Source organism: Jaculus jaculus, chromosome 11, assembly GCF_020740685.1.
Source record: "Jaculus jaculus isolate mJacJac1 chromosome 11, mJacJac1.mat.Y.cur, whole genome shotgun sequence".
NCBI classification, from domain to species: Eukaryota; Metazoa; Chordata; class Mammalia; order Rodentia; family Dipodidae; genus Jaculus; species Jaculus jaculus.
The window spans coordinates 25,484,735-25,512,204 of record NC_059112.1 but is presented as its reverse complement, the minus strand read 5'-3'; the positions used below and the strand labels follow the sequence as shown (position 1 = coordinate 25,512,204).

At 44.8% G+C, this 27,470-nt stretch overlaps 1 protein-coding gene across 1 annotated transcript in view; it reads left to right on the top strand.

The window, feature by feature from the left end:
• Klb (klotho beta) overlaps positions 1-27,470 on the top strand; it is a 54,355-nt gene extending 26,885 nt beyond the window's left edge. The window contains exons 2-5 of the mRNA XM_045161170.1: positions 16-526; positions 9,159-9,427; positions 23,566-24,712; positions 26,295-27,470. Coding sequence (XP_045017105.1) covers positions 16-526; positions 9,159-9,427; positions 23,566-24,712; positions 26,295-26,680 — 2,313 coding nt within the window. The 3' untranslated portion in view covers positions 26,681-27,470. The remainder of the gene's footprint in view (positions 1-15; positions 527-9,158; positions 9,428-23,565; positions 24,713-26,294) is intronic.

Genomic DNA, 27,470 nt, shown 5'->3' with positions numbered 1-27,470 from the left:
TGTCCTCCTTCTCAGGCGCACTCGAAGGTCTGGCACACCTACGACAGAAACTTCCGCCCTCGGCAGAGGGGCTGGCTGTCCATCACGCTGGGCTCGCACTGGATAGAGCCCAGCCGGCCGGGCCACGCGGGCGACGCGCTCCGGTGCCAGCAGTCCCTGGCGTCGGTGCTCGGGTGGTTCGCGGAGCCCATCCACGGCGGCGGCGACTACCCGGCGGCGCTGAAGCGCACGCCGCCCGCCCGCCTCCCCGCCTTCTCCGAGGCCGAGCGGCGGGAGGTGAGCGGCACGGCCGACTTCTTCGCCTTCTCCTTCGGGCCCAGCAACTTCAAGCCCCCCAGCACCATGGCGAAGATGGGGCAGAACGTGTCCCTGAACCTGCGGCGCGCGCTCAACTGGATCAAGCTGGAGTACGGCAACCCGCGCATCTTGATCGCCGAGAACGGCTGGTTCACCGACGGCTACGTGAGCACCGAGGACACCACCGCCATCTACATCATGAAGAATTTCCTCAACCAGGTTCTTCAAGGTTAGTGGAAGTTGCTTTGGCACCCGTGACTGATTGGAATGGCCGGGCATGGGGGAGCAGGCCATGAATCCTAGGCACGTGGGAGGGAGGCCCAGGGTTCGAGGCCAGCCTGAGACGGCATAGTGAACGCCACATCCGCCTGGGCTAGAGCGAGAGGCTACAGCAAAATAAATAGATGAACCAGGCGCGGTGGCTGGTGGCGCACGCCTTTTTAATCCCAGCACTCGGGAGGCAGAGGTAGGAGGATCGCTGTGAGTTCGAGACCACCCTGAGACTACACAGTGAATGCCAGGTTAGCCTGAGCTAGAGTGAGCCCCTACCTCAAAAAACAAAAAATAGGGCTGGAGAGATGGCTTAGCGGTTAAGCGCTTGCCTGTGAAGCCTAAGGACCCCGGTTCGAGGCTCGGTTCCCCAGGTCCCACGTTAGCCAGATGCACAAGGGGGCGCACGCGTCTGGAGTTCGTTTGCAGAGGCTGGAAGCCCTGGCGCGCCCATTCTCTCTCCCTCTACCTGTCTTTCTCTCTGTGTCTGTCGCTCTCAAATAAATAAATAAAAATTTAAAAAAAAAATAAGTAAATATACAAAAATTTAAAATGAATATGTGACTTGATGTTGGGGTTTTGTAATTTTTTTTTTACAATATTTCATTTATTTATTGAAGAGACATAGAGCCCTAAGTTTTAAAATAATTATTTGTGAGGCGAGAGATATGCATGTACCACTTTCTGCATCTGGCTTGACATGGCCTGGGGATTTGAACCCAGGCCATCAAGTTTTGCAAGTAAGTACCTTTTACCTCTGAGCCATCTCTCCAGCTCTTGTTTGGTTTTCCTATTGTCCAATATTGAAAATATTTTTTTGTTAAACATTTTTTTATATTTTATATTTATTTATTTGACAGAGAAAAGAGAGAGATAGAATGAGTATGCCAGGGCCTCCAGCCACTGTAAACGAACTCCAGACACTTGTGCCCCCTTGTGCATCTGGCTAATGTGGGTCCTGGGGAATCAAATGTGGGTCTTTTGGTGTTGCAGGTAAATGCCTTAACCATTAAGACATCCCTCCAGCCCAGCAATTGTTTTTTTTTAGACAAGATCTCTTATAGTTCTTATAGGCTGATCTCAATCTATGTAGCTGAGGCTGGACTTGAACTATTACCGATCCTCCTGCCTCCACCTCCCAAGTGCTGGTATTACAGTTGTTCATCATCATGTCCAGCTGTTTCTTTTTAAAGGACACAGTGCAAAAGGTGATATGTTTAAAGTGTAATACCAGCGCTGGAGAGATGGCTCAGCAGGTAAGATGCTTGCCTGCAAAACCTAAGGATCCAGGTGTGAGGCCCCAGGATCCACATAAAGCCAGATGCACGAAGCAGCACATGTGTCTGGAGTTCATTTGCAGTGACTAGAGGCTCTCATGTCTCTCACACACTCTCTTAAATAAATTAGAACCGGGCATGGTGGCGCACACTTTTAATCTCAGCACTTGGGAGGCAGAGATAGGAGGATTGCCATGAGTTCGAGGCTACCCTGAGACTACATAGTGAATTCCAAGTCAGCCTCCTGGGTTAGAGTGAGACCCTAGCATCAAAAATAAATAAATAAATAAATAAAATAAACAGTGTTGGAGAGATGGCTTAGCTGTTAAGGCACTTGGTTCGACTCCACAGGACCCACATAAGCCAGATGCACAAGGGGGCGCAGCATCTGGAGTTAGTTTGCAGTGGCTGTGTGCCCTGGCCATTCTCTCTCTTCTCTATCTCCCTCTCTCTGTCTCTTTCGCTCTCAAATAAATATATTTTTTTAAGTGGCTAGAGGCCTTGGTGTGCCATGCACTGTCTCTGTCTACCTCTTTGTCTCTCTGTCAGGTAACTAAATAAAAATATTTTAAAGCCGGGCATGGTGGCGCACGCCTTTAATCCCAGCACTTGGGAAGCAGAGGTAGGAGGATCACCATGAGTTCAAGGCCACCCTGAGACTCCATAGTGAGTTCCAGGTCATCCTGAGCTAGAATGAGACCCTACCTCAAAAATAAAATCAAAATAGATCAATTAGAAAGAAAGAAAGGGAGAGAGGGAAGAAGGAAAAGGGAGGAAGGAATAAAGAGAGTTTAATAGCAGTAGTGCTTTATCTTGCCACATCTCCTGAAACCCTGACTCTTTTAAGGGACAACATGACTGCTGAAAGATTGAAAGAATGCTGGGCAGTTTCTTCTTCTCTTGGAGATTTCTTCTGACCCTGTATCTTCCCTTATTCCTTTTCTATTACTTAGGCAGTGACATCTATAGGAAATAATTAAAGCAAAGACAAGCTCAGGTTATGACAGGAAGACAGTTCCGTCCCCATCTGAGTGGGCTCCATTGCATGTGAATATAAAGTAATTTTCTGTAGATCTTTCTCCAACAGTGTGGCCTTTTTTTTTTTTTTTTCCAGGTAGGGTCTCACTGTAGCCAAGGCTGACCTGGAATTCACTATGTAGTCTCAGGGTGGCCTCGAACTCGCAGTAATTCACCTACCTCTGCCTCCGAGGGCTGGGATTAGAGGTGTGCACCACCACGCTCAGCTCAGTGTGGCTTTCTTTAGAAGTCAAGTCTAGGAGAAAATGCCATAGCATGCTGGAGGGAGACTTCAGGGAAGATTCTCAAGGAGGGCAAGTCCCTGTCCCAACTCCACTGCACCAAATTACAAGAAGGAATCCACCACAGGCCTGTTCCAACCCTCCTCAAAATCCCACCACACCATGGGACTAGAACCAGGGCCTTTTGAAATATATTTACCCTCCTAGAATCTTTGTTGCTGTTGTTGAGCAAGGGTCCCAAGTATCCCAAGCTGGCCTTGAAGTCATTGTATAGCCAAGGATAACCTTGGACTTCTGATCCTCCTGCCTCCACTTCCCAAGTGTTGGAATTAAAAGCATGTACTACTATGCCTGGTTTATGCAGGGCTGGGTAATCAAACCCAGGGCTTGTTAGGAAAGCACTCTATCCAGCCCTTCATATATATATAATGTATTTGCAAGCTGAGAGAAAGAGGGAGAGAAGCTGGATGTGGTGGTACACACCTTTAACCCCAGCACTCAGGAAGCAGAGGTAAGAGGATCACCTTGAGTTTGAGGACACCCTGAGACTGCATAGTGAATTCCAGGCCAGTCTGGGCTAGAACCAGACGCTACCTAAAAAAAAAAAAAAAAGAGGGAGGGATGGAGAAATGGCTTAACGGTAAGGCACTTGCCTGTAAAGCCAAAGGACCCAAGTTCAATTCCCCAGGACCCACATAAGCCAGATGCACAAGGGGGCGCATGTGTCTGGTGTTCATTTGCAGTGTCTGGAGGCCCCGGCGTACCCATTCTGTCTCTCTCTCTCCCTACCTATTTCTCTATCTCTCAAATAAATAAATAATAATTTTTTAAAAAAGGGCTGAAAGGATGGTTTAACAGTTAAGGCATTTGCCTGCAAAGCCAAAGGACCCAGGTTTGATTCCCCAAGACCCATGTGAGCCAGACACACAAGGGGGTGCATACATCTGGAGTACATTTGCAGTGACTGGATACCCTGGTGTGCCCATTCTCTCTCTCTCTTCCCCTCTTTCCCTGTCAAATAAATAAAAATAAAAAATATTTTTAAAAAGAGAGAGAGAGAACGAGATGAGAGATAGAGGGAATGGGTGCACCAGGGATTCCTGCCACTACAAAAACAAACAAACAAAAAAAAAAACACACCAGGTCTGGAGAGATAGCTTAGCAGTTAAAGCACTTGCCTATGAAACCTAAAGACTCAAATTCAATTCCCCAGTACCCACATAAGCCAGATGCACAAGGTGGAACATGCATCTGGAGTTCATTTGCAGTGGCTGGAGACCCTGGTGTGCCCAGTCTCTCTCCTCTCTCTCTCTCTCTTTATTTTTAAAATTTTTTTTTAATTTTTACTTATTTATTTGAGAGTGACAGAGGGAGAGAGAGAGAGAAAATGGGTGTGCCAGGGCCTCCAGCCACTGCAGATGAACTCCAGACATGTGCGCCCTCTTGTGCATCTGGCAAACGTGGGTCCTGGGGAATCGAGCCTCATACCATGGTCCTTAGGCTTCATAGGCAAGCGCTTAACCACTAAGCCATCTCTCCAGCCCTCCCCTCTCTCTCTCTTACACATAAATAAAATAAAATAAAAATACTCCAGATGTATGCTCTACTTTGTGCATCTGGCTTTATGTGGGTACTGAGGAATCAAACTCAGGCCAATAGACTTTACAAACAAGTGTCTAACCCCTGAGTCAAATTGCCAGCACTTTTTTGTTTTCCTTCGAGGTAGGGTGTCACTCTTATCCAGGCTGACCTGGAATTCACTATGTAGTCTCAGGGTGGCCTTGAACTCATGGCAATCCTCCTACCTCTGCCTCCCGAGTGCTGGGATTAAAGACATGCGCCACCACATCTTCTCCAGCCCTTCTTGAAATCTTTTGTCATGTATTTTTCTGTCTTTTAGAAAAACAGTGTCAGCCGGGCGTGGTGGCGCACGCCTTTAATCCCGGCACTCGGGAGGCAGAGGTAGGAGGATCGCCTTGAGTTCAAGGCCATCCTGAGACTACATAGTGAATTCCAGGTCAGCCTGGATAAGAGTGAGACCCTACCTCAAAAAACCAAAAAAAAAAAAAAAAAAAAAGAAAAACAGTGTCAGTGATAAGCCTCCAAAATGCAGAACTGAGGCATTTCCATAAGAAAATGGGCATTTGTGGTTTTTACTACTGAAGTTGCTTTTCATATTTCTTTTTTAAAAACATTTTATTTAGGGGCTGGATAGTGGGTTAGCGGTTAAGGCACTTGCCTGCAAAGCCAAAGGATTCCAGCTCAACTCTCCAGGACCCCAGATACACAAGGGGGCGCATGCATCTGGAGTTCATTTGCAGTGGCTGGAGGCCCTTATGTGCCTATTCTCTCCCTCCCCCCTCACTCTCTCACTCTCTCTGCCTCTTTCTGTCTTTCAAATAAATAAAATATACTTAAAATTAAATGTTTTTTATTTATTTGAGAGAGAGAGAAAGATGGGGGTGGAGCAATGGGCACACCAGGGCCTCTTGCCACTGCAAATGAACTCCAGATGCATGCACCACCTTGTGCATCTGGCTTATTTGGGTTCTGAGGAATCAAACCTGGGTCCTTAGGCTTTGTAGGCAAATGTCTTAACCACGAAGCCATCACTCCAGCCCTCATATTTCATTTTTACCCAATTCCTAGAGCGATGGGAATCAGAGCTTTAAAACTAGAAAGGTCCTTAGGGATTAATTGTTCCCAATGTTTTTCTGTAAACAAATGAGACTGAGGTGAAGAAACTTGCCCAAAAACACTCTCCTAGGAACACAGTAGAATGGGCGCTGGGCCCCCTTGCCTGATAGCCCAGCCACTTCTGACATCACTCTGCATATTTTTTTTTAAATTTTTTTGTTTATTTTTATTGATTTGAGAGTGATGGAGAGAGAAAGAGGCAAAGAGAGAGACAGAGAGAGAATGGGCGCGCCAGGACCTCCAGCCACTGCAAACGAACTCCAGACACGTGCGCCCCCTTGTGCATCTGGCTAATGTGGGTCCTGGGGGAATTGAGCCTCAAACCAGGCTCCTTAGGCTTCACAGGCAAGCGCTTAATTGCTGAGCCATCTCTCCAGCCCACTCCGCATATTTCTATCTACGGCTCATATTCTGTCTAGCAGCTGATCTCTTAGTTTCTGAAGGATAGTCTCCTAGAATAATTTGTCCACAAACAGAGTGCTGCCGACTCAAACTTCAAATGAGAACCTCTTAGTCAGTAGGAGACACCTGTATTGTGCCCAAAGGTTTATGAAGATTGGCATGGCCCCGATCCAGATTTGTCCACTAAGTATCAGAAATAATGGGCTGGGGAGATGGCTCAGCAATTAAAGGCAGTTGCTTTCAAAGCCTTCAGGTCAAGGTTTGATTACCTGGTACCCACATAAAACCAGATGCACAAAGTAGCATATGCATCTGGAGTTCATTTGCAGTGGCAAGAGTCCCTGGTGTGCCCATACTCTCTCTGTCTCTGTCTATCTCCCTCTCTCTGTCCATCTCTGTCATAAATAAATAAATAAAAATATTTTAAAAGAATAAATATTTCAAGCCGGGCATGATGGCGCACGCCTTTAGTCCCAGCACTCGGGAGGCAGAGGTAGGAGGATCGCCATGAGTTTGAGGCCATCCTGGGACTACATTGTGAATTCCAGGTCAGCCTGGACGAGAGTGACCCTACCTTGAAAAACCAAAAGAACAAAAACAACAGCAAAGAATAAATATTTTAAATCAGATCCTTTAAGTGGCATTTAGTGGGAGGGAATATGTCAGGTATAGACACCATTCTAGACAAAAACAATTGCTACTTTCTTTTCCTTGTGGTATGTTTGTTTTTTGAAATGGGGTCTCACTCTAACCCAGGCTGACCTGGAACTCCTGGCAACCCTCTTGCCTCAGTCCCCAGAGTGTGCTGGGATTAAACATGTGTGCCTTCACTCTCGGCTTAAATATGTATGTATGTATTTAAGAGAGACAGTGTGGGTGTGCTGGGCTCTCTTGCCACGGCACAGGAGCTGCAGGTACATGTGCCACTCTGTACACCTGGCCCCACGTGGGTACTGGGGAATTGCAATTGGGTATTGCAAGCAAGTGCCTTTATCCACTGATTCTTCTCCCAGTCCCCTCAATTGCCACTTTCCAAGTCGAGATGTGTGCTTTCTGTTTGACGTAAGGTGCCTGTGCTTCATGAAAAGGTTGGCTGAGCAACGCGCTGCACCCTGGCATGCTGTTAGTGAAATTGTAAACACAAAGCACCATGCTGGGGATATAGAGTTCAATTGGCAGAGTGTGCCTAGCATGCACAATGCCTTTAGTTTGATCCCCTGGTGCCATATGAAACAGATCATGCCAGCCGTGGTACACATGGCTCTAATCCCAGCACTCAGGAGGCAGAGGTAGGAGGATTGATTGCTGTGAGTTCAAGGCCAGCCTGGAACTACAGAGTAAGATCCAGGTCAGCCTGAGCTAGAGTGAGACCCTATCTCCAAAAACGAGAGAGAGAGAGAAAACGAGAGAGAACAAGAGAGGAAACTGGTCATGGGAGTACATTCCTAGACTCTCAGGAGTCGGGAGATAGAAGCAGAAGGTTAGAAAATTCAAAGTAAGGCTGGGTAGATGGCTCAGCAGTTAAGGCACTTGCTGGCAAAGCCAAAGAGCCAGGTTTGATTCCCTAGTACCCACATAAAGCCGGATGCACAAGGTGGCACACACATCTGGAGTTCGTTTGCAGTGGCTGGAGGCCCTGGTGCACCCATTCTGTCTTTCTCTTTCCCTGCCTATTTCTCTTTCTCAAGTAAATAAAGAAAAATAAATTTTTTTGTTTGTTTTTCAAGGTAGGGTCTCACTGTAGCCCAGGCTGACCTGGAATTCACTATGTAGTCTCAGGGTGGCCTCAAATTCACAGCAATCCTCCTACCTCTGCCTCCCAAGTGCTAGGATTAAAGGCATGTACCACCATATCCAGCTTAAAAATAAAATATTTTAAAATAAAATAAAATAAATTTTTTAAAAAAGAAATTCAGGGGCTGGAGAGATGGCTTAACGGTTAAGGCCCTTGCCTGCAAAGCCAAGGGACCTCCATTAGTTCCCCAGGACTTATGTAAGCCAGATGCTCAAGGTGGTGCATGCATCTGGAGTTTGTTTACACTAGGTAGAAGCCCTGAAGTGCCAATTCTCTCTCTCTCTAGTAAATAAAAATAAAATATTAAAAAGAAAAAAGAAAAGAAATTCAGCTGGGCGTGGTGGCGTACGCCTTTAATACCAGCACTCGGGAGGAAGAGAGGAGGATCACTGTGAGTTCAAGGCCACCCTGAGACTACAGAGTGAATCCCAGGTCAGCCTGGGCTGCAGTGAGACCCTACCTCGAAAACCCAAAAAAATTTAAAAAGAAAGAAAAGAAATTCAGAAGCCGTGTGTGGTGGTCCACGCCTTTCATCCTAGCACTTGGGCAGCAGAGGTAGAAGGATCACCATAGTTTGAGGCCAGCTTGAGACTACAAAGTGAATTATAGGTCAGCCTGGGCTACAGTGAGACCCTACCTCGTAAAACAAACAAACAAAAAGTTATTTTGGGGGGCTGGAGAGATGGCTTAGAAGTTAAGCGCTTCCCTGTGAAGCCTAAGGACCCTGGTTCGAGGCTCGATTCCTCAGGACCCACATTAGCCAGATGCACAAGGGGGTGCACGTGTCTGGAGTTCATTTGCAGTGGCTGGAAGCCCTGATGCCCCCATTCTCTCTCTCTCTGCCTCTCTCTCTCTCTGTCTGACTCACTCAAATAAATAGATAAACAAAAACAATTTTTTTTAAGTTTTTTTTTTTTTTTGCTTAGAATTCACTCTGGAGTCTCAGGGTAGCGTCAAACTCAAGGTGATCCTCCTACCTCTGCCTCCCAAATGCTGGGATTAAAGGCATGCGCCACCACACCTGGCTGATTCAAAGTGTCTTTTGATACATAGTGAGTTTGAGGCCAGCCTGGCTACATGAGAACCTACCTCAAAACAAAACAAAAACCGTTCGGCAGTGTTCAGCTGTCTGAACATCTCTGCTTCCTTTTCTCTGTGCAGCCATAAAGTTTGATGGAATACAAGTGTTCGGTTATACAGCCTGGTCTCTTCTGGACGGTTTCGAGTGGCAGGATGCCTATTCCACCCGCCGAGGATTGTTTTATGTGGATTTTAATAGTGAGCAGAAAGAAAGAAAACCCAAGACATCGGCGTACTACTATAAACAGATCATACGAGAAAACGGTTTTACCTTGCAAGAGTCCACGCCAGATGTGCAGGGTCAGTTTCCCTGTGACTTCTCCTGGGGGGTCACTGAATCTGTACTTAAGGTGAGTGGCTTCTTCCAATTTAACCACAAACAAAGGGGGAGACAGTACACAACACCATGAGTCATTTACTCATGGACAGCTAAGACCTAGCAGTCAGGCAATGTCAACCATGGTTGTTTAGAGGTTAGGAAAAGGGGCTGGGAAAAGAGGAAGAGGAGGGAGGGGGAAAATTAATGCTTTTGTAGTTGTCACCAATGGTCAGGTTCACATAGAGATGAAGAGGACACCCTTACGGAGTGTATAGTCCAGAATAAACTTAAAACAATTTCTAGGTGAGAATTTATATATAGTGTCAACAAAATTATATGGATTTTTTTTTTTTTTTTTAGTTTTGGCCAAGAGTCTGGGGAGATATATTAGTCAATGAAATACTTGCCATCCAAGCATGAGGACCCGAGTTCAGTTCCCAATACTAACATTACAAAGAAAGATGGGCATAATAGGAAGAAAAGATCATGACATCAAAATAAAAGAGAGACTGATTGAGAGGGGGAGGGGATATGATGGAGAGTGGAGTTTCAAAGGGGAAAGTGGGGGGGAAAGAGAGAATTACCATGGGATATTGTTTACAATTATAGAAGTTGTCAATAAAAATATATTAAAAATAAATTTAAAAAATGCCTTCAAAAAAAGAAAAGGAAAATGGGCTGGACATGGTGGCACACACCTTTAATCCCAGAGTACTCTGGAAGCAGAGGTAGGAGGATCACCTTGAGTTCGAGGCCACCCTGAGACTACATAGTGAATTCCAGGTCAGTCTGGGTTAGAGTAAGACACTACCTCGAAAAAAAAAAGAAAGAAAGAAAGAAAGAAAGGAAGGAAGGAAGGAAGGAAGGAAGGAAGGAAGGAAGGAGGAAAGGAAGGAAGGGCTGGAGAGATGGCTTAGCAGTTAAGGTGCTTGCCTGTGAAGCCTAAGGATCCAGGCTCAATTCTTCAGGTCCCACATAAGCCAGATGTACATGATGGTGCATGCATCTGGTGTTCATTTGCAGTGGCTGGAGGCCCTGGCATGGCCTCTCTCTGTGTCTGTCTGTCTCAAAAAAAAAAAAAAAAAAAATCTCAACACTTGGGAGGCAGAGATAGGAGGATTGACATGAGTTCAAGGCCACCCTGGGATTACAGAGTGAATTCCAGGTCAGCCTGAGCTAGAGTGAGAGCCTACTTCAAAAAACAAAAACAAATCAGAAAAAAAATTAATATTCTATTTTTATTTATTTATTTGACAGAGAAAGAGGGGGAGAGAGAGAGAGAATGGATGGGTGTGCCAGGGCCTCCAGCCACTGCAAACGAACTCCAGACCCATGAGCTCCCTTGTGCATCTGGCCTATGTGGGTCCTGGGAAATCAAACCTGGGTCCTCTGGCTTTGTAGGCAAACACCTTAATCATTAAGCCATCCCTCAAGCCCAGAAAAAAAATTTATATAAAAAAATTCTTAAAAAGAAAGATGGAAGCCAGGTGTGGTGGTGCACACCTTTAATTCCAGCACTTGGGAGGCAGAGGTAGGAGGATCACCATGATTTTGAGGCCACCTTGAGATGGCATAGTGAATTCCAGGTCAGCCTGGGCTAGAATGACATCCTATCTCAAAAAAAAAAAAAAAAAAAAAAGGCGGGGGTGGGGGGACTGGAGAGATGCCTTAGCAGTCAATCACTTGCCTGCAAACCCAAACCTAAATGACCCAGGTTTGATTCCCCAGGACCCACATAAGCCAAATGCACAAGGTGGTACATGCTTCTAGAGTTCGTTTACAGTGACTAAAGGCCCTGGCGCGCCCATTCTGTCTCTCTCTCTCTTTCTCTTTCTATTTCTGTCAAGTAAATAAAATAAATGAGCAAATAAATTTTTTTTTAATTACACACACACATCCTGGGTGGTGTTGCACACCTTTAACCTCAGCACTGGGGAGGCAGAGGTAGGAGGATCAATGTGAATTCAAGGCCAGCCTGAGACTACACAGTGAAATACCCATATAGGGGCTGGGTAGGTAGATGAGCAATTTAAAATGCTTGCAAAGCCTGCTGGCCTGAGTTCAATTTCCCTGCACCCACATAAATCCAGACCCCAGCCAGGGATGGTGGCACACACCTTTAAGTCTAGCATTCTGGAGACAGAGGTAGGAGGATCATTATGAGTTAGAGGCCAGCCTGGGACTACAGAGTGAAATCTAGGTTAGCCTGGGGTAGCATAAGACCTGACTTCAGAATAAACAAAAAAAAAATAAATCAGTCAATGAAAATGAAATATATTGTGATCATATTCACCTTCTCATTGTCAGCATGCTCTCTCTTTGGATGAGTCATCTTTAACTAATCTCTTAGCAGATTAATTACAATCATTTATCTATAACTAAGGCTTTCTGCAGGTTTTTAAATAAATTACATTTTTATTGGTCTTGCCTTTTAAAACATCTTTTCAATATCATGATGGTTTGAGTTTTCAAAACACTGAAACTAGCCTTCTAAGCTACAAGGATGTTACTCCAATAATTAATCACACAGACTTAACCTTATGCTCACATGACCTATGTTCTTTTAGTTTAATGTTCTAGATAACTGGTTGCCAGATGGCAAATGGGTAGTCATATGGTTTTGTAATTAGACTATGAAAGATGACACATGAGAAAAGAATTAGAGGGGAAATATTTACCATAGGTTAATCATCAGTTTTCCTGGTGTATTTCAATTCATTCATGGGAGGAAAAAGTGCTTTGTCACAAAGACAGGCTTCCTTGCTCTTACTAATCATTTAAAATTTAATTTAATTTATTTATTTGCAAGCAGAGAGAGAGAAAGAGAAGAGAGACAGAGAGAGAATGGGCACACCAGGGCCTCCAGCCACTGCAGACGAACTCCAAACACGTGGGCCCCCTTGTGCATCTGGCTAACATGGGTCCTGGGGAATCAAACCTTGATCCTTTGGCTTTGCATGCAAATGCCTTAACTGCTAAGCCATCCCTCCAGCCCCTTGCTCTTACTAACCTTGAATTCAGAAATGTTTCTCTTTTTTTTTTTTTAATTTTTATTTATTTATTTATTTGAGAGCGACAGACACAGAAAGACAGATAGAGGGAGAGAGAGAGAATGGGCGCGCCAGGGCTTCCAGCCTCTGCAAACGAACTCCAGACGCGTGTGCCCCCTTGTGCATCTGGCTAACATGGGACCTGGGAAACCGAGCCTCAAACCGGGGTCCTTAGGCTTCAGAAGCAAGCGCTTAACCACTAAGCCATCTCGCCAGCCCAGAAATGTTTCTCTTAAGTCCTGAGAATGAGTTTAGACTAAAGGGCCTATCAGGCAATTATTGCAACCACAAAAAAAAAAAAAAAAAAAAACCCAAACCATGTGTTTGAACAGTGTTTTAGTTCTTTCCTTTAATCTTTAATATTTTTATTTTATTTTATTTATTTATTTGAGAGTGACAGACACAGAGAGAAAGACAGATAGAGGGAGAGAGAGAGAATGGGCGCACCAGGGCTTCCAGCCTCTGCAAACGAACTCCAGACGCGTGCGCCCCCTTGTGCATCTGGCTAACGTGGGACCTGGGGAACCGAGTCTCGAACCGGGGTCCTTAGGCTTCACAGGCAAGCGCTTAACCGCTAAGCCATCTCTCCAGCCCTCCTTTAATATTTTATTTATTTACTTCTTTTTGTTGTTGTTGTTGTTTTTTTGTTTTTCTAGGTAGGGTCTCACTCTATCCTAGGCTGACCTGAAATTAACTATGTAATCTCAGGGTGGCCTCGAACTCACGGTGATCATCATCCTACTTCTGCCTTTTGAGTGCTGGGATTAAAGGCATGCACTACCATGCCCGACTACTTACTTATTTCTTTTGAGAGACAGAGAGAGAGAGAGAGATATAGAGGGAGAGGAAGATAGAGAGAATGGGCACACCAGGCCCTCTAACCACTGCAAACCAAGTCAGACACATGCAACACCTTGTGCATCTGACTTATGTGGGTCCTGGGGAATCGTGTCCTTAGGCGTTGCAGGCAAGTGCCTTAATCACTAGTGTTTTCAAGTTCAAAGCTCACTATTCCAAGGCCCTAGTCCTCACAGCACACCTGAGTCACAAGTGACAGGGCTCCATCACCATGCAGTGGCTGGATGCCCTGGTGTGCCCATTCTTGCTCGCTCTCTCTCTCTCTGTGCCTCTTTCTCCCTCTCAAATACATAAATAAATAAAATATTATAAAAGTAAAACTTTAAAACATAGGGTTTAACTATTTAGCCAGGCGTGATGGTGTACACCTTTAATCCCAGCACTCTGAAGGCAGAGGTAGGAGGATTGCCATGAGTTCAAGACCACCCTGAGATGACAGAGTAAAATCAGGTATGGTGATACCACCAGCCTTATTTTTGTTGCTCAAAATTGTTTTAGATATTCGAGGGTTTTTGTGCTTCTAAGTGAATTTTTTGGGTTGTCTTTTCTATTTCTATAAAGAATGTCATTTGTATTTTGATGGGATTGTATTAAATGTGTAGATTGCTTTTAGTAAGATTGCCATTTTCACAATATTGATTCTTCTGATCCAAGAACAAGAGATGTCTTTCTATTTCCTAGTGTCTTCTGCAATTTCTCTCCTGAATGTTTTAAAGTTTTCACTTTAGAAATCCTTCACTTCCTTGGTTAGATTTATTTTAAGGTACTTTATTTATTTATTTTTAGGCAATTGTGAATGAGAGTGCTTCTCTGATTTCATCCTCTGTGTGTTTATTATTATCATATAGGAAGGCTACTGATTTCTGTGTGTTTATTTTGTATCCTGCTACATGGCTATAGGTGTTTATCAGCTCTAACAGTTTGCTGGGAGAGTCTTTAGGGTCCTTTATGTATAGAATCATGTCATCTGCAAATAATGATTTGTATCCCTTTTATGTGTGTCTCTTGCCTGATTGCTATGGCTAAAGACTTCAGGTACTATATTAAATAAAAGTGGGGACAGTGGACACCCTTGTCTTGTTCCTGATTTTAGTGGAAAAGCTTCAAGTTTTTCTCCACTTAGTATTATGTTGGCTGTAGGTTTGTCATAAATAGCCTTTATTATGTTGAGATATGTTCCTTCTATTCCCAGTCTCTGTAGAACTTTTATCATGAAGAGGTGTTGGATTATGTCAAATGCTTTTTCTGCATCTAATGAGATGATCATGTGATTTTTATTCTTCAGTCCATTTATATAACGCATTTCATTTATCAATTTGTGTATGTTGAACCATCCCTGCATCTCTGGGATAAAGCCTACTTGGTCAGGGTGAATGATTGTTCTGATATATTCTTGTATTCTGTTTGCAAATACTTTTGAGAATTTTTGCTTCTATGTTCATGAAGGAGATTGATTTGTAATTTTCTCTTTCTTAATTTTTATTTATTTGAGAGAGAGAAATAGGCAGAGAGAGACAGAGAACGGGCACACCAGGGCCTCTACACATTGCAAATAGACTCCAGATGCATGCACCTCCTTATGCATCTGGCTTACAGGGATCCTGGGGAGCTGAACCTGGGTCCTTTGGCTTTCAGGCAAGTGCCTTAACCACTAAGCCACCTCTCCAGGCCTGTAATTTTCTTTTTTTGTTCTATCTTTGTCTGGTTTTGGTATCAGCATGATGCTGGCTTCACAGAAGGAGTTTGGTAGGATTCCTTCTTTTTCTCTTTTATGGAGAAGTTTCAGAAGCATTGGTGCTCCTTTTTTTAAATTTTTAAAAATTTATTTATTTGAAAGAGAATGAGGGAGAGAGAGAATGGACATGCCTGGGCCTCCAGGCACTGCAAACGAACTCTAGACACGTGTGCCCCCTTGTGCATCTGGCTAATGTGGGTCCTGGAGAATGGTACCTGGATCCTTTGGCTTTGCAGGCAAATGCCTTAACCACCAATCCATCCCTCCAGCTCTTTTTTTCCCCAATTTTTATTAACAACTTCCATGATTATAAAAAATATCCCATGGTAATACCTTCCCTTCCTCCACTTTCCCCTTTGAAACTCCATTCTCTGTCATATCCCCTCCCCATCTCAATCAGCCTCTCTTTTATTTTGATGTCATGATCTTTTTTTTCAAATTTTTATTAACCTCCATGATTATAAAAAATACCCCATGGTAATACCCTCCCTCCCCTCACATTCCCCTTTGAAACTCCATTCTCCATTATATCCTCTCCCCCTCTCAATCAGTCTGTCTTTTATTTTGATTTCATGATCTTTTCCTCCTTTATGATGGTCTTGTGTACATAGTGTCAGGCACTGTGAACTCCAGATGCGTGCACGCCCTTCTGCACCTGGCTAATGTAGGTCCTGGAGAATCGAACCTGGGTCCTTTGGCTTTGCAGGCAAACACCTTAACTGCTAAGCCATCCCTCCTGTCCTGGTCTTAGTTCTTCTATGAAGGCCTGGTAAAATTCACCAGTGAATCCATCTGGCCCTGAACAGTTTTTACTTGGGAGATTTTTTATAACTACTTGGATGTTCATACTTGTTATAGGACTATTTAAGTGGTTAATCTCACCTTGATTTAATTTAGGTAGGTCATATAAATCAAGGAAATCATCCATTTCTTTCAGATTTTCAAACTTAGTGGAGTATGTGTTCTCATATTATGTCCCTATGATTTTTTTAATTTCTCTGGTATCTATTGTGACAGTGCCTTTTTTAAAAAATTTTTTATTTATTTATTTGAGAGCGACAGACACAGAGAGAAAGACAGATAGAGGGAGAGAGAGAGAATGGGTGTGCCAGGGCTTCCAGCCACCACAAACGAACTCTAGACGCGTGCGCCCCCTTGTGCATCTGGCTAACGTGGGACCTGGGGAACTGAGCCTCGAACCGGGGTCCTTAGACTTCACAGGCGAGCGCTTAACCACTAAGCCATCTCTCCAGCCCAACAGTGCCTTTTTTTTTTTATCTCTAATTTAATTAATTTGTTTCTCTTAGTCAGATTTGCTAAGGGTTTATCAATCTTGGTTTGTTTTGGTTTGGATTTGCGAGGTAGGGTCTGACTCTAGCCCAGGCTGACTTGGAATTCACTATGTAGTCTCAGGGTGGCCTCGAACACATGGCGATCCTCCTACCTCTGCCTCCCCAGTGGTGGGATTAAAGGCGTGCGCCACTACGGCTGGTTTATCAATCTTGTTCATCCTTTCAAAGAACCAACTCTTTCTTTCATTGATTCTTTGGATTGTTTTGTTGGTTTCTATTTTATTAGTTTGTGCCTTAATCTTTATTATTTCTTCCCATCTACTGATTTTAGGTTTGCCTTGTTCTTTCTTTTCCAAGGCTTTAAGATGAAGCATTAAGTTGTTTACTTGAGACTTTTCTGATTTCTTTTTTTTTTTTCATTTTTATTTATTTATTTGAGAGTGACAGAGAGAGAGAGAGAGAGAGAGAGAGAGGAAGAGGCATATATATATATATATATATATATATATATATAGAGAGAGAGAGAGAGAGAGAGAGAGAGAGAGAGAGAGAGAGAATGGGTGTGCCAGGGCTTCCAGCCATTGCAAATGAACTCCAGACACGTGTGCCCCCTTGTGCATCTGGCTAATATGGGTCCTGGGGTTAGGGTTAGGGTTAGGGTTAGGGTTGAGCCTTGAACCGGGGTACTTAGGCTTCACAGGAAAGCATTTAACCGCTAAGCCACCTCTCTAATTTCTTAATCTAGACACTTAAAGGTATAAATTTTCCTCTTAGGACTGCCTTTATTGTGTCTCAAAGCTTTTGGTATGTTATGTTCTCATTATCATTTGACTCTATGAATTTTTTTATTTCCTTCTTGATTTTTTTCATTGACCTATTCATATTGTTTAGTTTCCATGAGTTTGTGTATGGATAGCTTTTCTTGCTATTGTTTGATTCCATTGTGGTCAGATAGAATGCAAGGAATTATTTCAATTTTCCTGTATTTGTTAAAAGATTTGCTGTGTCCTAACAGATGGTCTATTTTAGAGAATGTTCCATGTGCTGCTGAAAAGAATGTGTATTCTGCAGCATTTGGATGAAATATCCTGTATATATCTATTAGGTCCATTTGTCCTATGACCTCATTTAATCCAGATGCATGTTTATTTTATTTAAAATATTTTAGTTATTTATTTATGAGAGAGAAAGAGAAAGATAAAGAGAGAATGGGCATGCCAGGGCCTCTAGCCACTGCATACAAACTCCAGACACATGTGCCCCCTTGTGCATCTGGCTTATGTGGGTCCTGGGGAATCAAACTCAGGTCCTCAGACTTCACAGGCAAATGCTGTAACTGCTAAGCCATTTCCCCAGTTCCCTCTATTTTTTGCCAGTATGATCTGTCAATTGATGAGAGTGGGGTGTTGAAGTCACCCACTACAACTGTGTTTGGTTCTAATAGTGTTTGTTTGATGAATTTGGGAGCCCCCATGTTAGGTGCATGTAAGTTTAGGATTGTAATGTCCTCCTGTTGGAGTGTTCCTTTGATCAATATAAAAAAAAAAAAAATGACCTTCCTTATCTTCCCTTTCTAATGTTGGTCTGAAGTCTACCCTGTCAGATATTAGGATAGCAACCCCTGCTTGTTTTCTAGGCCCATTTGCTTGAAATGCTGTTTTCTTTTTTTTTTTTTTAATATTTTTTATTTATTTATTTGAGAGCAACAGACACAGAGAGAAAGACAGATAGAGGGAGAGAGAGAGAATGGGCCCGCCAGGGCTTCCAGCCTCTGCAAACGGACTCCAGACGCGTGCGCCCCCTTGTGCATCTGGCTAACGTGGGACCTGGGGAACCGAGCCTCGAACCGGGGTCCTTAGGCTTCACAGGCAAGCACTTAACCGCTAAGCCATCTCTCCAGCCCTGAAATGCCGTTTTCTAACCTTTCACCCTAGTGTCCATTCTCTGGAGAAAGGTGAGTTTCTTGGGGGCAACAAATTGAAGAATACTGCTTTTTAACCCAATCTGCAAACTATGGCTTTTGATTGGGGCATTGAGGCCATTGATATTAAGAGTTATTATTGAGGGCTGGAGAGATGGCTTAGCGGTTAAGCGCTTGCCTGTGAAGCCTAAGGACCCCGGTTCGAGGCTCGGTTCCCCAGGTCCCACGTTAGCCAGATGCACAAGGGGGCGCACGCGTCTGGAGTTCGTTTGCAGAGGCTGGAAGCCCTGGCGCGCCCATTCTCTCTCTCTCCCTCTATCTGTCTTTCTCTCTGTGTCTGTCGCTCTCAAATAAATAAATTAATTAATTAAAAAAAAGAGTTATTATTGAAAAGGATGTATTTATTTTGCCGTTTTTCTTGTTTTGTAGTTCTTCCAGTGTTACCTTTGTTTTCTTGTATTAACTAGTATTTGAGTATGTCTTGTTTTTTCCAGGTTCCTTATCTGTGTGCTTTTCTTTCTCTTTAGCATGGAGGATCCTTCAAGTATTTTCTATAGAGCTAGTTTTCTCTTCAAATATTCCTTTAGCCTGCTTTTGTTGTGAAATGCCCTTATTTTTTCATCTATTTGAATGGATAGTTTTGCAGGATAAAGTAATCTTGGTTGACATTTCTTATCTTTCAGAACTTGGAATACATTGTTCTAAGCCCTTTTGGCTTTTAAAGTTTATATTGAATAATCTGCCATTATCCTGATGAGCTTGCCTTTGTACATGACTGGATTTTTCTCTTTAACTGCTTTCAATATATTTTCTTTGGTTTGTAATGTTTGGTAGTTTAATTATAATATGGCAAGGAGAGGTTCTTTCTAGATTTTGTCTACTTGGTGTTCTAAAGGATTTCTGATTCTGTATTGGCATATCTTTCCCAATTTGGGGAAGTTTGTATTTTCTATGATTTTGTTGAAAATGCCTACTATGTCTTTGGATGAAATTCTTCTCCTTTTACTATACCCTGAATTCTTATGTTTGATCTTTTCATAGTGTCCTGAATATCTTGAAATTTCCATTCATACCTTCCTATTAGTTTGTCTTTCTCTTTGTTGAACTGTATTAGATCTGCCACCTGGTCTTCTAGTTTAGATATTCTGTCCTCTCCTTCATCCATTCTACTGGTGAGATTTTCTACAGAGTTTTTTATTTGATTGACTATGTTTATCATTGCTAGTATTTCTGACTGGTTTGTCTTTATTATTTCTATTTCCTTATTTATGTCTTGTATTGACCTCCTTATTTCATTAAATTGGCTTCCTATGTCTTCTTTGATTCCTTTGGTTTCTTTGAACATATTTATAATCATTCTTTTGATATCTTTCTCAGGCATTTCCTCTAAATCAATCTCACTGGGGGTCATTCTGATGCATTAATATTTTTTAGTGGATTTGTATTGTCTTGATTTTTTTGTTTCTTGTATTATATAATGTAGAGATTTTTTTTTGCATCTTGGATTAATTTAGTGGTTGGATTTCCTAATTATGTGCAGTATTATTAGAGGTATCTATCTAATGTTACATATCTTCAGGGTAGGAGCCTAAGGTACTAGGTTTGGCTCTTGAGACTCTCAGAACAACCACAGAAGCGACCCTAGATTTTGGGTTTGCCTGCTATGAGAGTATTCAAGTAGGCTGAGTGAAACAATATACAGGCAAATTCTAAAATTTAACTAAACAATGTACGCATTCAGTGAAAAACAGCGCAGAAAGCCAGGCATAGTGGCACACACCTTCAATCCCAGCACTTGAGAGGCAAATGTAGGAGGATCGCCATGAGTTCAAGGCCACGCTGAGACTCCATAGTGAATTCCAGGTCAGCCTGAGCTAGAGTGAGACCCTACATGAAAAATAAAGAAAAAGAAGAAAAAGGAAAAACAGCACAGAGTATTTATGCAAGAGTAGGTACTATGACAACCAGATCCTCTAACAGAGCCCCAGTCCCTAAGGCTATGTCTTGCCCCACACCCTTAATCCTATAAACTGGGAGGCTAAGATTTCTGGTCTGTAGAGGGCTCCAAAGTCAGTTTGTGACCAAGTGAGAAACCCTTCCCCAACAAGGACAGAAGAGGAAACAAAGCCACTATAAATCAGGAAGCAACAAATGACAAGCCCAAAATATACCTTATTTAAGAATGGCAAATCTGACCATCCATCAGACTTAACATATAATTTACCCTGACGCGGAAGGAGCAATTAGCACTTCCGATGCAAGCCTTATACCAGGCTTATTAGGCGGGTACTGACCTGATGTAATCCCAGTTACCTTTTGGGATGGCTCTGGTCTCAGCTGTGCTGCGCTCCTGCTTTGGTCCCTCTTTGCTGCGCTGCGGGCTCAGGCAGTCTGGCTGGGTCAGTGGGATGCTGCTCTGAGGCTGGTGTGAGTGGCAAGTCCCCTCAGCTGGCCTTTCCTGTGACTCAGGCCGAGCCTGGCAGCTGTGGCCATGCAGACCTGGTGCTGCTGCTGCTGGAACCGCTTCTGCCTGCCTATGTGGTCTCTAGATGCGCTGGGTCTCTCCTACTTCTCTGCTGATTTATTATACACCTTGATTTATTATTCACCTTCCCTTTTTAGTAAGAGAGTGTATTTTGCTGGCTTTTAAATTTATTTATTTATTTTTGGGTTTTTTTTTTTTTTCTCCCCTAGGCTGCTCTGGCATGGTACCTACACTGCCATCTTAACTGGAAGTCAATCTCTCTCTCTCTCTTTTGGTTTGTTTTTTTGAGGTAGGGTCTCACTCTAACCCATGCTGACCTGGAATTCACTATGGAGTCTCAGGAAGGCCTTGAACTCACAGTGATCCTCCTACCTCAGCCTCCCAAGTGCTGGGATTAAAGGCGTGCGCCATCACTCCCAGTTTAAAATACCTTTTAAAAAATGTTTTAGGGCTGAAGAGATACTTAGCAGTTAAGGCACTTACCTACAAGGCCTGAGGAGCCACGTTTGATTCCCTGGTCCCCATATGAGCCAGATGCACAAGGTGGCGCATGTGTCTGGAGTTCATTTGCAGTGGCTGGAAGCCCTGATGCATCCATTCTCTCTCTCTCTCTCTGCCTCTTTCTGTCTCCGAAACTCTCAAATAAATAAATAAAAATGTGCAAAAAAAATTTTTTTTAAGTGTAGGGCATTTTACTGTCTTCAACTTAATTAACCCAAGTTCTTTGCATAAAGTATTCCAAATTCTCCTGAGGGTAAATAAATGAACAGACACATGCTTGGAAGAGACACCAGATGTAAATGTGACTTCCAAGTGGTATATATATATTCCTTGGACTTGTCTTTTTTGTTTCCTTTTGTTGAGACAGATTCTCATCCTAGAATACAGGCTGGCCTGGAGCTTATTATGTAACCTCAACTCATAGCAATTCTCCTGCCTTCGACTCCTGAGTACTGGGGTTATAAGCATGTACCAGCACTCTTGGCTGTCACTTGGACTTTTCAAATGGGAAGAGCTGTGCGTTGTGTTGCGCATATTCAGGGTACCCCCATCCCCCCCTCTTAGCAATGTTGGCTAGCGAGCTGATCCCATGTCACTGTACACAGTTTTACCTTTGTCTTCAGTTTATGACAAGGCTTAGAATCCATCCTTCATAATTGCTTTTAACTGAGGGTACCAAGCCCATTTCCTGATGCATTTGAACAAAATTTTGTGAGATGCTACATAACCTGGGTTTTAGGCCAAATGAGCTGGAAAATGGCTATTTAGGCTTTTCAAAAGCAACTGTTTTCCAAGTCAGGACTTAGGTGTGGTTTTTTCCCCATGTTTCCTGGTCTCCCTGGAGATTTCAAGGGTGGGAAGGAAGGAACATCCATCAGACCCTTTCTCTGACGTTACCAGCAGAATTGCCAGAACACGCAGGTCATTATGGCAAAGAACGTATGCATCAGTCATTGTCCCTTGTAGTGAGACTGAGAGTAAAAGCAGACTCTGAAGCCCAGCACTCAGTAGGCAGAGGTAGGAAGACCAATCACCATGAGTTCGAGACCACCCTGATACTACATAGTGAATTCCAGGTTAGTCTGAGCTACAGTGAGACCCTACCTTGAAAAATAAAAACAGGGCTGGAGGGATGGCTTAGCGGTTAAGCGCTTGCCTGTGAAGCCTAAGGACCCCGGTTCGAGGCTCGGTTCCCCAGGTCCCACCTTAGCCAGATGCACAAGGGGGTGCATGCATCTGGAGTTCATTTGCAGCGGCTGGAGGCCCTGGCGCGCCCATTCATTCTTTCTCTCTCCCTTCCTCTTTTTCTGTTAAATAAATTTTTTTTTTTAAAGCAGACTGATTTCTCTCAGAGGGGGTGTTGTGGACAGCTTCATGTAGCTGGGATGATCGTCTAAACAGACACAGTTTATAGGAGGAAAAGATTTATTGCAAATTTACAGATCCGGGGTGGGATGGGAGGAGCTCCATCAATAGTGGCAGAAGCTGCTTCCATACATCCAAGCAGAGATTAAAAATCCAAAACAGAGCCGGGCGTGGTGGCACACGCCTTCAATCCCAGCACTCGGGAGGCAGAGGCAGGAGGATCGCCATGAGTTCGAGGTCACCCTGAATCTACATAGTGAATTCCAGGTCAGCCTGGGCCAGGATGAGACCCTACCTGGAAAAAAAAAAAAAAAAAAGCCAATGTTAAAAGCAACCGGGGATGGGGTGGGGGTGGTGCATACCTTTAATCCCAGCACTCAGGAGGCAGATGTAGGTGGATCTCTGTAAATTCGAGGCCACCCTCGAATAACTGGGCTGGAGTGAAATCGTACCTCGAAAACCAAAAAAAAAAAAAAAAAAAAAAAAAAAAAATGGGGGAGGGTTGGGCTGGAGAGATGGCTTAGCAGTTAAGCGCTTGCCTGTGAAGCTCGATCTCCCAGGACCCACGTAAGCCAGATGCACAAGGTCGCCATAGGCCTTGGCGCTCCCACTCTTTATCTGCCTCTTTCTCTGTCTGTCCCTCTCAAATAAAAATAAAAACAAACAAATAAACCAGCAGCTGAGAACTGGCAACAAGCAGCAGGAACCCCACCAGAGCTCAGACAGCTCAGCATACCGTTGGGCTGTAAAATCAGATCTTCCCCCAAACACCTTAGGGCTAGACCCCGGTATCCATCCCCCCTCCCGTGACGTCTTCTCCAGCCAGACTGCCGGAGACCCAAGTCACAAGCTTTAATAATCAAAACAGGGGAGTCAGTGGGGGACGCACGTTCAAACTGCCACGGGGGGGGGGTACGGGAGGGGCCCACTCTCGATTTACAGAAATGTTTGTTTTTCTGCAGCCGGAGTTCATGGCCTCCTCCCCACAGTTCACGGACCCCCACCTGTACCTGTGGAACGCCACGGGCAATAGATTGCTGCACCGCGTGGAAGGGGTGAGGCTGAAAACAAGGGCCGCCCAGTGCACCGATTTCGTGAGCATCAAAAGACAGGTCGAGATGTTGGTCAGGATGAAAGTGACCCACTACCGCTTTGCACTGGACTGGGCCTCGGTCCTCCCCACGGGCGACGTGTCCGTCGTGAACAGGCAGGTGCTAAGGTACTACAGGTGCGTGGTGAGCGAGGCGCTGAAGGTGGGCATCTCTTCCATGGTCACCTTGTACTACCCGACCCACGCCCACCTGGGCCTGCCCACGCCCCTGCTGCGGAGCGGGGGGTGGCTGAACGCCTCCACGGCCGAGGCCTTCGCGGATTACGCAGGGCTGTGCTTCCGGGAGCTGGGGGACCTGGTCAAGCTGTGGATCACCATCAACGAGCCCAACCGGCTGAGCGACGTCTACAACCGCACGAGTAACGACACGTACCGGGCGGCCCACAACCTGCTGCTGGCCCACGCGCACGCGTGGCACCTGTACGACGGGCGGTTCCGGCGGGCGCAGCGCGGGGCCGTGTCGCTGTCGCTGCACTCGGACTGGGCGGAGCCCGCCAACCCGTACGTGGACTCGCACCGGGACGCGGCCGAGCGCTTCCTGCAGTTCGAGATCGCCTGGTTCGCCGACCCGCTGTTCAAGAGCGGGGACTACCCGCCGGCCATGCGCGATTACATCGCCTCCAAGCGGCGGCGCGGGCTGTCGGGCTCGGCGCTGCCGGCGTTCAGCCCCGCGGAGCGCGCGCTGCTGCGGGGCGCCGCCGACTTCTGCGCGCTCAACCACTTCACCACGCGCTTCGTGATGCACGAGCCGCGCCGCCGCGCCGGCCGCCACGACGCCGACCGCGACGTGCAGTTCCTGCAGGACGTCACCCGCCCGGGCTCCCCCAGCCGCCTGGCCGTGGTGCCCTGGGGAGCGCGCAAGATGCTGCGCTGGATCCGCCAGCGCTACGGGGACCTGGACGTCTACATCACCGCCAGCGGCATCGACGACCCGGCTCTGGAGAAGGATCAGCTCCGCGGGTACTACCTGCAGAAGTACGTGCAGGAGGCTCTCAAAGGTGAGGCTGTGCTCTCTCTAGGCCATGAGCAGGTGACTCGCATCTGGTCATCCAGCCCCGCACTGGGTTTTTATCCTGAAAGCTGGTTTTTAGAGCACAGCTTGAATAAAAAGGATGATGATACAAATATATATATATAAGAGAGGGTCTCACTCTAGCCCATGCTGACCTGGAACTCACTCTTGTAAGCCTCAGGCTGGCCTCAAATTCACAGAGATCTTCTCACCTCTGCCTCCCAAGTGCTAGGATTAAAGGTGTGCACCACCATGCCCGGTTTCTTAGCAGTTTTAAAAAATATTTTATTTATTTATTTGGAAACAGAAAGAGAATAAATGGACGCACCAGGGCCTCCAGCCACTGCAAAGAACTCCAGATGTATGGGCCACTTTGTGCATCTGGCTTTAATGGGTACTGGGGAATGGAACCCAGCAGTCATAAGGCTTTCCAAGCAGGTGCCTTTAACCACTAAGCCATCTCTCCAGTTCCGTTTTTAGTGGTTGTTTTTCCAGGTTCATAATTTATTCAGTACTACATGATGAATTAACATTAGCTTCTCCAGGCAAGGGAACTTAACAGATGAAGTCAGACATTTTTCAAATCCATTTATGTTGTTTTCACAGCCAGAAATTTTTTAGACCTTAACTTGAAGTATAAGACCATAAAAGCAATGTTTCCATACGTGGCCAGTACACAATTCATTCTATCAGTGAGAGTGTTAAGAGTTGTCCCCCCGCTCCCCGTGGTAGGGTGTTGCTCTAGGCCAGGCTGAACTGAAATTTACCATGCAGTCTCAGGGTGGCCTTCAACTAACAATGCCTCCTTCTGCCTCCCAAGTGCTGGGATTAAAGGCATGCCTCACCATCCCTGAAGAAATATTTTTTAATACCAGTGAACTGGAATTAGGCATGATTTCTCTTTATCCAAATCAGGAATGGGTGCGCCAGGGCCTCCAGCCACTGCAAACGAATTGCAGATTCATGTACCACCTTGTTCATCTGGCTTCACATAGGTACTGAGGAAATGAACTCAGGTCCTTAGACTTTGCAGGCAAACACCTTAACCACTAAGCCATCCCTCCAGCCCTTTTTTATTTTTATTTTGGGGAAATTTTTTTTTTTTTTTTTTTTTTTTTAGGTAAGGTCTCACTCTGGTCCAGGCTGACCTGGAAGTCACTATGTAGATTCAGGGTGGCCTCGAACTCGGGGATCCTCCTACCTCTGCCTCCCCAGTGCTGAGATTAAAAGCGTGCGCCACCACACCTGGATAGAAAACATCATCTTATTTTTTTTAATTCTTTTTTTTGTTGTTCATCCTTTATTTATTTGAGAGTGATGGTTGGGGGGGGGGGGAGAATGGGCGCGCCAGGGCCTCCAGCCACTGCATAGGAACTCGAGAGGCATGCCCTCTCTTGTGCATCTGGCTAACGTGGGTCCTGGGGAACCGAGCCTCGAACTGGGGTCCTTAGGCTTCACAGGCTTAACCACTAAGCCATCTCTCTAGCCCAGAAACTATATTCTTATTTAAAAGTACTTTATTGTCCATCTGTGATTAATAGTAATATTCTATTTCTGGTATTTTTCAGCATACCTCATCGATAAGATCAAAGTCAAGGGCTACTATGCATTCAAACTGACTGAAGAGAAATCTAAACCCAGATTTGGGTTTTTCACATCTGACTTCAGAGCGAAGTCCTCCACACAGTTCTACAGTAAACTCATCAGCAGTGGCGGTTTCCCACTGGAAAACAGCATTCCCAGGTGTAGTCAGACTCCCAGCACGGAGTGCACCGTCTGCTTGTTCCTCCTGCAGAAGAAACCGCTGATATTCTTTGGCTGTTGCCTCTTCTCTACTCTGCTTCTACTGTTATCCATCACCATTTTCCATCGGCACAAGAGAAGAAAAATTTGGAAAGCCAAGGACTTGCAAAATATTCCACTAAAGAAAGGCCACAATCGAGTTCTTAGCTGAACTCTTACTTCTGTCATGATAGCTTGATGATTCACTCCAGCTCCACATACTGGTAATTTATAGAAGATACACCTGTATAGTAACAGACAATCTGAGAGGACAGTAGTAACCAAAGTGATGACAATCAATGGCTCTCTGAATGTGATTTGAATGAAGTTTCTCTTAGGTACTCATGTCATCAAATTCAGTTCTGGAGGCTCATCCTGACACTTAACAGGATTCCCTTCAGAAAACGTGACAAACTGTTTCCTATCCTGTAAATAGCGCTAGCTACTCAATGGCGAAGGAATTATTTTTTTGAAAAGAGTCATTTTGCTTTGTGGGACTTCACAGCAGAGATTTAAAACCATTCTTTAAACTGGACAGTTAGTGACATGCTGTCACTTCTGACAAGGAGGATCTTAGATGGAAAGCAAAAAGATGCTTGGATATTAAACAGTGCTTGCCCATAGCTAGTTACAGCAGAGACTCTAGAGCATATGAATCCTAGCTTTTCTCCAAAAAAAGCATTGAACTTTTTTTTTTTTTCAAGGTAGGGTTTCACTGTAGTCCAGACTGACCTGGAATTCACTATGGAGTCTCAGGGTGGTCTTGAACTTACAATCCTCCTACCTCTGCCTCCCAAGTGCTGGGATCAAAGGTGTGTACTACCACAGCCCGGCTCATCCTTTTGGTCTTTGGGGCAGGGCCTCACTCTAACCCAGGCTGATCTGGAACTCACTGTAGCCCAGACTGGATGGAAAGTCATGGCGATCCTACCTGTACCTCCCAAATTCTGAGATTAAAGGCA